Source organism: Malaclemys terrapin, chromosome 3, assembly GCF_027887155.1.
Source record: "Malaclemys terrapin pileata isolate rMalTer1 chromosome 3, rMalTer1.hap1, whole genome shotgun sequence".
NCBI lineage: Eukaryota > Metazoa > Chordata > Testudines > Emydidae > Malaclemys > Malaclemys terrapin.
The window spans coordinates 182,047,119-182,060,744 of record NC_071507.1 but is presented as its reverse complement, the minus strand read 5'-3'; the positions used below and the strand labels follow the sequence as shown (position 1 = coordinate 182,060,744).

Here is a 13,626-nt window from a genome sequence, read left to right as displayed (position 1 = left end):
ATTGGGTTTGCAACCACAAAGGGTGCATCTTTGTTTTTAACTATGTATTTGTTCCTCTTGTGTTTAAATATTTGGATCTTGGTGTTGATTTTTGTCAGTGATTTTGAGGTGAAGGTTTTTCATTGAGAAACCAGGAACTGGATTCTCTGATCACCTGAGAGGGACTAAGAGGTCAGAATCTTGCTGAAGCTACCAAGTTAAGAATCCCACTTCCAATGAAAGAAAATTTTCAGCTGCTATAAAGCCAGAAGTACCCACTCCTGTGCCAAGCATTCTTCATGTTGGGTTTGGGAGAGAGAGCTCCCTTATGCTAATTCACAGCTGCAACATGGTGCCTTAAGGACCATAACAGTTGTAATATAGAGTAGTCCAAAGGCTACTCTAAGTTACATGGGGCAGTTTTAGAATCAGAGGTCCATACTTGGCCCCAGATCTTTTCACTTTTTCATACTATTATACCATGCTTTTATTCGCAATTTTTTAAAATACAGTTTTCTGAATTTTGTTTTCTTGTTTGTTTGTTTGTTTTTTAGCGCATACACGAGTAATAATCCATGGGTGAAACTAGGGACAGTCATGCTATCAAGATGCCCAACTGGGCAAAAAGAGAATATGGGAAATGAAATTTTGAAGATCTGTCGTTCTTTGTATGAGACTAAGCACATGCTGCCCGTAGAGGTGAGTTGTAACTTCAAGTACCTTGCAGATATACCTGCACCTTGTACAGTGGATGCAGTATCACTATTAAAGCTCTTAGCTTTACTGGCCACACTTGAGTACTATTTAGCAAAAACTATTCAAGATAAGCACCAGTAACTTTCCACTTACTAAACATATAAAGTTGTCTGTAAGGAAGTGCTGAAATATTTGGGTTTTAATTAGCTTTTATTTTACAAGCAGTTCTTCTTTACAAGTACTCTAGTATTCCCTCTTCCTAAATTAATTATGTATACTCTCTTCCATACAAGCATCTCTTATGTCCCAAAGTGCCACAGCATCCCATACTCATACGTCATAGCCTAACCATATCAGATTTAAAAAATCATTAAAAATCTTTGCACTTCTCTGGAATTATTCCCAGGCATCTTCTTTTATTATCCTGATTCATCCTTTACAGTGAGATTCACATATCCACAGTCTTTGTTCCTGAAAATAGCCAACACGAAGATTATGGGCAATGTAATGGAAACTGATCAAATGATTCTTTTCACTTTAATACAAAACCAAGAAATCTCTTGTAGAAATTGAAGGGCAATACATTTTAAAACAAATGGGACACTTGTATTTTTGCCGCTTAAAGCCCACTTCTGGGACTTGCTGCCAAAAGAAGTCAGTAAGGCAGAGTGCCAGATATATTTTGTGGAGAGAGCCAAATTTAATTTTTAATTACAGTGCATGGGATAGACCTACAAAGGGCCCGATGCTTTCTCCTCACTCGTCATGAGAAATACTTTACACCACAAGTAGTTCTGATCAAAACCAGTGGGACTACTTCTACAGGAAGGTTCTATGCAAACTGATTAAGGGTGGCCAAACCAAAGTTAAGGTCTGAGGGTGGAATTTTCTAAAACATCTAAGTGACTTACGAACATAAATGTAACTGAAAATCAGTGTTCTACCACAGCAGATCTCCTCCTGATAGGAGGGTTACACCAAAGTCAAACATCGATCATCTCTTTTTAATTAATAAAGTTACTGTTGAATTCAGCATCAGTAAGGCCTGGTCTGTGCACAGTTTTTATACTGGTATGACTGTTTCAGTTAGAGGTGCAATTTTTTACCAATATAATTTTACCAGTACAACCCTTAGTATGAGCATGTTATACCTTGTATAAAGGTGCCTTTATATTAGTGTAGGTTATTCTCCTCATATGGAAATCAAGTGCCTTTACACTGATATAATACACTAGGAAGCTGTACTGCTATAACTGAACCAGCATAGTTAAAAACAGTATAACTTTTGTGCATAGCAGCTAAAGCAGTACAACTTTTGTGTAGACAAACCTTGACTGAGGAAAAAGTAATGTCGGGTAATTTAAGAATCATTGCTAAAACTATTTGATCAAAACTTGCATTTTGCAGAATCTGTCATTGGAGCCTATTAAATACTTTGAGTGGGGAGAGAAGCATAGATCAGCTGCTTTTTTTAAAAAAAGACTGGATAACTTTCTGACTTTGTGGTTCTGAAGTCTAAAGGCAATAATTGAAAAGGCGTTTAAACTTTATGATACAGGATGTTCACTGATGGCCAGGATGTTCACTGAGGTCAGGAAGAAATCTTTCTCTAAAGACACCATCATTACAGGAGTAACCAACTAGGGGCCGTGCTCCTCTTGACCTGCTGCTCACAAACAGGGAAGAATTGGTAGGGGAAGTAGAAGTGGGTGGCCACCTGGGCAGCAGTGACCATGAGATGGTTGAGTTCAGGATCCTGAAAAAAGGAAGAAAGGAGAGCAGCAGAATACAGACCCTGGATTTCAGAAAAGCAGACTTTGACTCCCTCAGGGAACTGATGGGCAGGATCCCCTGGGAGGCTTATATGAGGGGGAAAGGAGTCCAGGAGACCTGGCTGTATTTTAAAGAAGCCTTATTGAGGGTGCAGGAACAAACTATCCTGAGGTGCAGAAAGAATAGCAAATATGGCCGGTAACCAGCTTTGCTTAACAGAGAAATCTTCGGTGAGCTGAAACACAAAAAAGGAAGCTTTCAAGAAATGGAAACTTGGACAGATGACTAGGGAGGAGTATAAAATCATTGCTCGAGCATGCGGAGGTGTACTCAGGAAGGCCAAAGCACAATTGGAGTTGAAGCTAGCAAGGGATGTGAAGAGTAACAAGAAGGGTTTCTACAGGTATGTTAGCAACAAGAAGTTGGTCAGGGAAAGTGTGGGACCCTTACTGAGTGGGGGAGGCAACCTAATGACTGATGATGTGGAAAAAGCTGAAGTACTCCATGTTTTTTTTGCCTCGGTCTTCACAGACCAGGTCAGCTCCCAGACTGCTGCGCTGGGCAGCACAGTATGGGAGACGAGGTGAGCAGTCCTCAGTGGTGAAAGAATAGGTTAAGAAAAGCTGGACATGCAGAATTCCATGGGGCCAGATCTAATGCATCCGAGGGTGCTGAGGGAGTTGGCTGATGTGATTGCAGAGCCATTGGCCATTATCTTTGAAAACTCGTGGCAATGGGGGGGAAAGGGTCCTGGATGATTGGAAAAAGGCAAATATAGTGTCCATCTTTTAAAGAGGGAAGAAGGAGAATCCGGGGAACTTACCTCAGTCCCTGGAAAGATAATGGAGCAGGTCCTCAACGAATCCATTTTGAAGCACTTGGAGGAGAGGAAGGTAATCAGGAATAGTCAACATGGATTCATCAAGGGCAAGTCATGCCTGACCAACCTGATTGCCTTTTATGATGAGATAACTGGCTCTGTGGATATGGGGAAAGTGGTGGATGTGATATATTTTGAATTTAGCAAAGCTTTTGACACGGTCTCCCACAGTATTCTTGCCAGCAAGTTAAAAAAGTATGAATTGGATGAATGGACTATAACAGGGATTGGCAACCTACAGCACGCGAGCCGATTTTGAATGGCATGTGGCTGCCTGCTGCGGTTCCAACCCCCAGCCGCACTCAGCCCCCGCGCCCACCGCTCTCCCTTGCTGGGGCAGGAGGCAGAAGCTTCGTCCTGCAGCAGCCAAGCTCCTCCCCTCCCCCGCTTTTTCCCCCAGCCGTGGTGCAGCCTGCTTTCCTGCCCCTCCTCCTCTCCTTCCCTGCGCTGGCCCTTGCAAAGGGAGGGGGGAGGAGTGGCAGCGTGCTCGCTGCTCTGCAAAAGCCCCACGGCCCCACTCTCCCGGCCAGAGCTCCAGCCAGCACACGGCAGCCCCGCGGCCCCTTGCTAAAGCCAGCCCTGTGTAAAGGAGGCAGAGGAGAGGTAGGGACAGGGCCTTGGGAAAGGGGGTGGAACAGGACATATCCCTTCCAGACCCCTGCCATGAGCCGCTCAGGGCAGGGGGCTGAGAGCACCTCCACGAGCCGAGCACCCCAGCCCTTTGCCCTGAACCCCCCCCACATACCCCCAGCCTTCTGCCCTGCACCCCCCACACCCCTCCAGCCCTCTGCCCTGACCTCTGAAGCCCCCCACACCCTCAGCCTTCTGCCCTGCACCCCCCACACCCCTCCAGCCCTCTGCCCTGACCTCTGAAGCCCCCCACACCGCCAGCCTTCTGCCCTGCACGTCCACACACCCCCAGCCCTCTGCCCTGACCTCTGAAGCCCCCCAACACCCACCCTTCTGCAGAAGAGAAGAGTGAGGGGAGATTTGATAGAAGCCTTCAACTACTAGAAGTGGGGTTCCAAAGAGGATGGAGCTAGGCTGTTTTCAGTGGTGGCCAATGACAGAACAATGGTCCCAAGTTGCAGTGTGGGAGGTCTAGGTTGGATATTACGAAAAACTATTTCACTGGGAGGGTGGTGAAGCACTGGAATGGGTTACCTAGGGAGTTGGTGGAATCTCCATCCTTAGAGGTTTTTAAAACCTGGCTTGAGAAAGCCTTGGCTGGGATGATTTAGTTGGGGTTGGTCCTGCTTTGAGCAGGAGGTTGGCCTAGATGACCTCCTGAGGTCTCTTCCAACCCTAATCTCCTTTGATTCTATGATGGACACTTCTGAGTCTTATGCCTCCAGGTGTGAAGATCTTAAGACAGGGATGGACAAACTATGGCCCACGGGCCGGATCTGGCCCCTCAGGGCTTTGGATCCAGCCTGCGGGATTGCCGCTCCGGGAAACGGACGGCACCACGTCCCTGCGGCCCCTGGGGGAGGAGGGCCAGAGGGCTGCCCTTGCCTGTGGTTGCCTCCCCCGAAGCTTCCATTGGCTGGGAACAGGGAACCGCAGCCAATGGGAGCTGTGGGACACAGTACCTGCTCACGAGGACAGCGCCCGGAGCTGTCTGCTCCCCCACCATGGGCCGCAGGGACGTGGTGCCGGCCGCTTCCCGGAGCAGCGCAGGGCCATACCCTGCACACCTCCTGCCACATCCTGCACACCTGTACCCCAATCCCCTGCCCTGCATCCCCTCCCGCACTCTACACCCCTCCTCTGCCCCAACCCCTTTCCATGAGCCCCTTCCTGCACACCACACCCCCTCCCACACCCCGCACTCCCTCCCGCACCCCAACCCCCTGCCCCAGCCCTACATTCATTGCCCTGCATGCAATTTCCCCACCCAGATGTGCCCCTCGGGCCAAAAGGTTTTCCCACCCCTATCTTAAGAGCTAGTGGACTTTCTTGCATGGCTCATGCTGAATGCAGAAGATCAGGGAATGAGAATTCTATGTGAAATCACAGTAGCCAAATTTACAAAGTGATTTTCCCTTCCCTCTGCACCAGTGCATATACAGTACAGCATTGATCAAATTGGCCAAGTGGATTAAAAAAAGTGCTGCCTTTCACTGATGGCAACAACTAGTGCCAGAAGTGTATACTAAATTTAGAAGGTCTAGTAATGGCAATTTATAGTTTTTAATCAAATATGGCACTAGCATTACATTCAGAAATCCAGCTAAGGTTCTGTCTGTGTTTTCCTTTTGTATTTCAACTATAAGTGTTTGCCCTGGGCTAAACCTCAGAATGCAAGGTCGTTCAAGAGCAATCTTATACAAATTATCATAAAATGTGTGTGGATGTTCTTGAATTATGTTTAAAAAAACTCAAACATGTGTCTTTAAACATAAAATGTTCCAGGTTATGGAATGGCTGTATCTAATGTAGCATACACTTCTTTAGAACCCACTTCAGCCAATCACGGAACCACGTACTTAAGTTAAAGCATTTGAGTATTCCCATTGGGATATAAACATGATTTTAACATTAAGCATTTGCTTTAGTACTTTGCTGAATTGGGACCTTAATTTTTAAGAAGGGTGTATTATTACTCCTGTCTAAAATACATAAATAGTATCATTTTAAAAATTAGTTTAATATGTATATTTGACTTACCAATATTAATACTCCCAATGATTAAGGTACTAAATATGGCTTTACATTAAAGACTAACTATAAGGAGTTATTGGGGCCTATATGTAATTCTTATCAGCACTATGTGGTGTTCTTAGTAAAATTTTGCAAAGGATGCAAGTTGATGATAAACATTTTTGTAGAAGGTCTAAAATACCTGTTTGACCTGAAATTTATTTGTTGCAAAAATAGTAATGTTAAGATCTACATTAATTGCATTTGCAAATTCACATAATCTAATTACATTTTTCTGTAATATTTTAAATCACTTTAGTGAGAAAGCAAATTGTAATTCAGCAGTTCAGCAGTGTTTTAAAAACACCTTTTCATTTTCCTAGTCATTGGCTTTAGAAATGCTCACTGTACCTAATTATGTTTAGCAGTATGCTTAAATCCTCTGCCTTTCCTTTTCTCCTCCCACCACCTTAAGGTACAAAAATGTGATTTTGGGGGGGATTCTTTTGAAAGCTTTTTTATAGTTATATGTTGGTCCCTATGGCACTGCTTCTTCTCTTATGGTTTTGATGGGTTTTCAGATATAAAATGTTACCAGCACTATAAACTTGCTGTTACATTCAGGTTGTGCATCCTACAACTCTCAAAATTTATTTTTCCTAACATAAAGATGTATCCATGGTGATAAATTGTGCTTTTCAGACACAAAGGGACTTGTAGAATCATAAATTGCTAAGTTTGCATTCTGTAATCTCCTTAGTATGTTGCTGTTTGGCAGAAATGAAGGCGAAAATCAAAATATCAAAGGCTTAATGGGTGTAATATTTTTAATTTGCCCCACCCTTTATAGTCTTCAATAAGGCTCTTCACCTGTTCCTGTAATGTTAGTTCTCAATGAAAGCAAAGCCTGTCAACTGCAGACTTAGCTGTTACTTAATTTTATAAAATCTTATGACACACTTCTGTCTATTCTTTGGCAACAAAAGACAAAATCTCCTCAGTGTATTACAAATCTTTTGTTTTCTCCTTAGGCTCACCAACCTCTGCCGAGCTGCAATAATAAAATAATGTGTTACTTGATATCCTAGGGAGAAGTTTAGATGATAGCAAAGTGTACCAGGTTCTCAATTTTTGTCTGCTGAACTGCAATGCAGGCAACTGGTGAATGCATTTGGAAGATGTTTTGCTAGTAGTCCTGTGTGTGCTGTTTTTGTGTGTAAACTCTTTCCTGATTGGAACTTTGCTAGTGATGTGCTAGTGTAGACAAGACAAAGACATTTTTACTACTGTGTCGTTTAGACTGGCTCTGAGCAATGGAAGTTTGAAAGATTTTTTTGTAACTACCATGAACTGTTACCAAGCACAATGTAATTTGTAGTTATGTTGCATTCTGAGGTATGCATCACAATTAAATTAATATTTTGCTGTCAGAAATGCAGTTGAGGGGGTAACTGAAGAGTGGCAGCATTATCTGAAAATAAATTGGTTGTGAAAAAAGATGTCAGTAGATACCCTACTTTAAGATCTCAATCCGTAACAGCAATCTCATGTATGTAATACACCAATTAATCATTTCCCATTTTTTTAAGTTAAAGGAGATATAACTACCCCAAGGGTGTGACTACATTTAGCATCACTCGTGGGCACCAGATTAATCAAATTTGACTTTAAGTGGTAAAAATTAAATATTTGAGTTCCCTTTTCAGATTGTAAACTCTTTGGGGCAGGTGCAATGTCTTTCAGTGTTTTTCTGAAGCATAGAGCTTGTCTTTGGATGTCTAAAATGATATTGTAATAATATCTATGTTATATAATACACAGGCTGACCAGATGGAGTACTATTGTTGTGTGATTTCCCTCATTGGTCTCACTAGAAACAAAGTTTTGTGGGGAGGAATCAGAGTAAACTATATCTTTGAACCTGGTCACTCTGGACAAGTTAGGTTGTTATTCATAAAGGGAAAGTTATAATTTGATTTTTGAGGTAAAGTAATCCCTTTTTAAAATTGGTCAGTATTTCATTTATACACGATAGTAGATGAAATAAAATAATTCTACATGTATAAGATAAAGACTAATAAATGTTCACTTTGTTACTAACCACAGTAGACCTAAATAAGGGTTTGGAAGTAATCCGACTCAGTGATTTATTTTTTTAAGCTTCACTTTCTGTTGCCAGCCTTTGTATGAGGACACACTGTACCAAAATTGTAATGCCAAATAGTTCATGCTGGATAATAAAACATGGAAACTCATGTTAAAATGGAGACACTAGTATACTGCATCAGAGCTCTGTAAAAGTCATTTGACAAGATTTTTGGGACAGCTTTATGATGCTGGACTTGCTGTTATATTCCTTCTTTATTTTATTCCACCTTTATGACTATATAACTGTGTTAAAGAAATGTCACAGATGTCTTACCTTAAGTCTTACAGTTTGCAGTGTTTCAGTGACCACAGCAAAAGTATTAGTCCCACAGAAATCAGTGATTGCTCCATTCTTCTTTCAGGAAAACTCTGTGTGGGTTGTAATAAGTATTCAGTGCTTGCCTTGTTTCTCGTATAGCAAACATTCTGTTTACAACCCTATACCACACCCTTTTTTAATTTGTGCTTTCAAGTTTCCAAACAGGCTTATTTCCACTGGGAAATTCATTTGTTTTAAAAGTTTGATTTCCATTTTGCATTTGACACAAGGTTTTCATAAAATTTTGTGTGGATAATGATACCAAGTGTCTCCTGAGTTCTGACAGTCTGGGGTTACTTTTTGTTTTCAGTGTACAAAGGAATTATGTTTGCTGCTGCTTAACCAGTCCCTCCTGCTGCCATCCCTGAAACTGCTAGTAGAAAGCAAAGACCAAGATCTTCATTCATTGGCACTGGAGCAGATAACAGCTGTTGCTAAGGTATGAGCAGTTGAATTAACCATCCTTCATACTTTCAGGTAATAAAGTAGCTCTTTTATCTTCACGTAGGAAGTAGAGTCTCTTGAGTACATTGTTATTATTAAGATTTTCTAAAATTATTTTGTCTTCAGTCATAGGGCTGATAAAGATCCTTTATATATTCAAAAGAACCCACAAATGCTGTTAGTTTTAATTATCTGGCTATCCAGTTGTAAGTTAATGTGGTGGAACAGAAACTACTATGTTATACAAAGTAGATTTTTTGTAGGTCTTCATGTTTTAGTTCTTTTAAAATAACTTAATCCATAATATTGCATAAAACTTGGCAATAGCCCACTGCTGTAGACTCTTCCATACACATGGTGGGATTGTTTATTCCTGTGCAGGTTTTTTTTGCAAATAGTTGAATTTATATGAACAGATTCACTTCTTACTTTCTGGAAAATTCAATCTTGTTGATGCTGATGTGCATTTTTCACACACAACACAGGGATTTAATTTCACTCTAAGTGCAAATTTCAGTGCAACATAAACTATAGCATTGACAAACACATCAATAATGCCTCTAAACCACCAAATTTTGTTTCTATTTAATTCCTATTGAGAATTTGGGATGGTGACATATCTTATGTATCTTAATGTTTAACTCTTTTTGTTATCCCCAAAGTAAGTGTATGTTTGTCAATCATATGTATATATCTGAAAGGTAAGCAACTGTGTGATACAAAGCAGAAATTTAATCGAGGAGTTCTTGTAAACTCTTAATCTGGCAAACTCATGAGACTGACATACTAGAAGAAGCTTTGTCATCAGATCCCAAGATTAATTTTCGTAGCATATTATTTTTGCTTAACTTTCTTTTGGTTACACCTAAAGACAGACAAAAACCAAAACCATGAATCTGACAATGCTCAAATTTGTTTTTGTGAGGAAAAAGGTTGGTTGAGAATCAAAAACCTATATCCTATCATTGTCATTTTCAGCTCAGTCTCTTCTTGCTTTCAATCCATTTTTGGTTTAAATCCATTTTTGAGTTCTTGTTTAAAGGTAGCTAAAGTTTCCAAGGGCAAGTTAATAAGATTTCAGCAACAAAATCCTTGTAAGATTTCCACGCAAAATCCTACCAAAAACCTAATCTAACTGTAAACACCACCTCCTCAGCCCTTTACTACATAGAAAGTTTCTTTGTGACATGTTTGTAGTCTATGAGCCCATACGTAGACAATGACTGACTTGCTTTTGTTAAAATCACTAATATATGTTTTAAAAAAAAAACTGTAATCTTCATTTCAAAGATGCAAAACCCATTGTTGTACTTGAGAAAATACTTATTTAGTTGCTGTGTATGTCCATCAGGTTATTAGTGAGAGTATAACAGAATGATGTAGAATCCAGTACTCACAATACCTCCTTGTAACGGGATAGAAATTGCCGGGGCATGTGCTGGAACATGATGAGAAGCTACAGTTAGAAAATTTAACCTTTTTTACTTCTATGCCACATGTGACAAAAATCTGCCTGCCACGGAAAATATAATAAAGAATAACAATTTGTTCACAATTTCCATTGTCACCATCACCTGCAGAAACCAGGACTTACTGTTAAGTAGACCTGATAGGTCTTATGGAAAACTGGCTATTGGAACTTTCAAAATACATCATACAATAAGGTTCTCGTGGAATGAACTTTCTGTATGCTTTTAAGGAAAGCTAACCATAGCTTCTCTGCATTTACTTATTAAGCTACACAATTTTCAATAAAGAGTCAGAATTATACAGTCTACAAAGAATTTGTTAAAAGTTCCATTAGGAATCAACAATTGATCAATCATTGGATGAACACAGTCAAGATTCAGCATATGAAGTTAACACAACACATGATTAATTCTTTCAAATACTAGTCCTGGAATGTGAATGGGAGTATAGTTTATTTCTCAGCCCTTTGAAGATTCCTCCTTCAAGATTTTCATTTACTAAGTGAATTATACATTTGGCTCTCCTCCTGCCTACCTTATCCACCTTGATACAGCAAGTCTTAACTTCCTTTGTTAGAAGAGAGTGGTTTGCATAGATAGAGCCATGTAAATCCGCAGATATCCACATATGCGGACCATTTTTGCAGATCGTGGATTGGATGCGGATACAAATTTTGTATCCATGCAGTGCTCTGTGCATAGACACACTTTCAGAAGAGAGAGTTCACAAAGTTATTTGAGATAGGACTCGTGGAATTTGGATATGCACACACTATTACTTTCCAAACACATGTGTACACTCATTCACACCTTAAGAAGTGTTAGAGAATAATCAAGAATACAGTGGATATCACCAGTATAAAAAGAGATAACGATTACTTAAAAAGAAAAAGGCTTAACTCTTTAGCTTGTGTTGGTCTTCAGAGCATCAGAGTCAAGACTGCAATTCATGTGACCAATACATGTTGTCTCTGGTCAGTACCTCACATTGGTTGGCAGGCTTCCTTTGACACTCAGCTGGTCAAAAACTGGGATGGCCTATGGAATCTTGGTCTTCCCTTCAGTTTAGTCTAGGGAGAGCAGGGGCACTGGCCTTCCTTAGTGTTATGGCGGCCTGAGAGGATCACATCTGCTTCTGTGTTTTCTTTGACCTTTAGGGTTGAAATTCTAGCTTGTTCCACCCCATGGCATTCCCCAGAGATCTTCTGAGCAAATCAAGGAATCACAGTGTGATGGGTGCCCCTCCCCCCCCCGGGGGGGTGGCCACCTGATGTACTGGGGTACAACTGAGCCGACCTGTTCCACCAGCCTGGGCTCCCTTACACTATCTTGCTGAGCCAGGCCCTCAAGTCTCCTCCAGCGCACCCACAGGTAGGGACACACCCAGCTGCAGAAAGACACAGACACTGAAATCAGCACTGCAGGGGTAGGCTTCAGCTGGAGAATTGCCAAGCACTCAAATGCACACCTCCTCTGGAGTGTAATCCCAAAATTGTATTGTCTTGCGCTGAGCAGAGAACTATGCAGCATAAGCTCATTGAAATTCGCCTCCTCCTTCGATGGAGGAAGATATGCACAGCTTCTTCCCCCCGCGCCCCCCCCCACACACACAGTTATGAATTCCACAAACTGGTTTTAGAGAAAACAAAAACAAGTTTATTAACTACAAAATATAGCTTTTAAGTGATTATAAGGGATAGCAAACAGATCAAAGCAGATTACCCAGCAAATAAAACAAAAATGCAATGTAAGCTTAAAATACTAAAGGAACAGGTTACAAGTAGTAATTTCTCACCCTAAATGTTGTTTTAGGTGGATTGTAGAGGTTCTTGAAGGCAAGCTGCTCTTGCTTGTAGCTTAAAACTCCAGGTATTTCTTTCACAGACCAGGCAGCTTCCCAGCTTGGGCTCAGTCCTTCTCCCCCACTTTGACTTTGTTTCTTAGATGTTCACAGCAGTCATCCTGGGCGGGGATTCAGTGAAGAACGAACGCTGATTATATCACTGTCCAGCCTTAAGTAGGTTTTACATATGGCAGGAATCCTGTGTTTTCCAGAGTGGTTTCTCCCCTCACAGTGGAAAAATACTGGTATTCTATCATGGAGTCCAGTACCAGATAACTTGATCACATGATCCTGCAGTGTCAAAGCAGCCATGAGTCAGAGGTTGTTCATAGCATCCCAGGAAAGCTTTTCAGGAAGGTGGGAGATTAGCATCTTCAAAGACCTATTGTTCTCCGTAATGGTTCAGACTGATTGCAGTCTGTCTGGTGGGCATTCCCCAAGTACAAACACTTTTGTAGTACAGATGTATAGTCAATATTCCTAATTTTAGATACAAAAATGATACATACATACAAATAGGATAATCATATTCAGCAAATCATAACCTTTCCAATGATATCTCACATGCCTTATCTTGAACAAAACATATCATAGTTATGCCATAATCATATTATAACAAAAAGAAGAACAGGAGTACTTGTGGCACCTTAGAGACTAACAAATTTATTAGAGCATAAGCTTTCGTGGACTACAGCCCACTTCTTCAGATGCATATAGAATGGAACATATATTGAGGAGATATATATATACACACATACAGAGAGCATAAACAGGTGGGAGTTGTCTTACCAACTCTGAGAGGCCAATTAATTAAGAGAAAAAAAACTTTTGAAGTGATAATCAAGCTAGCCCAATACAGACAGTTTGATAAGAAGTGTGAGAATACTTACAAGGGGAGATAGATTCAATGTTTGTAATGGCTCAGCCATTCCCAGTCCTTATTCAAACCGGAGTTGATTGTGTCTAGTTTGCATATCAATTCTAGCTCAGCAGTCTCTCGTTGGAGTCTGTTTTTGAAGTTTTTCTGTTGTAATATAGCCACCCGCAGGTCTGTCACTGAATGACCAGACAGGTTAAAGTGTTCTCCCACTGGTTTTTGAGTATTTTGATTCCTGATGTCAGATTTGTGTCCATTAATTCTTTTGCGTAGAGACTGTCCGGTTTGGCCAATGTACATGGCAGAGGGGCATTGCTGGCACATGATGGCATATATCACATTGGTAGATGGGCAGGTGAACGAGCCTCTGATGGTATGGCTGATGTGATTAGGTCCTATGATGATGTCACTTGAATAGATATGTGGACAGAGTTGGCATCGGGGTTTGTTACAAGGATAGGTTCCTGCGTTAGTGGTTTTGTTCAGTGATGTGTGGTTGCTGGTGAGTATTTGCTTTAGGTTGGGGGGTTGTCTGTAAGCGAGGACAGGTCTGTC

The 13,626-nt window shown here is 41.1% G+C and overlaps 1 protein-coding gene across 2 annotated transcripts in view; it reads left to right on the top strand.

Annotated features, from left to right (window-relative positions):
- The window catches only part of NBAS (NBAS subunit of NRZ tethering complex), a 356,127-nt gene that overhangs the window by 325,653 nt on the left and 16,848 nt on the right, over window positions 1-13,626 (top strand). For both annotated transcript variants that reach the window (XM_054023471.1, XM_054023470.1), the window contains 2 exons: window positions 534-678; window positions 8,749-8,877. In XM_054023471.1, the coding sequence (XP_053879446.1) occupies window positions 534-678; window positions 8,749-8,877 (274 nt within the window). The remainder of the gene's footprint in view (window positions 1-533; window positions 679-8,748; window positions 8,878-13,626) is intronic.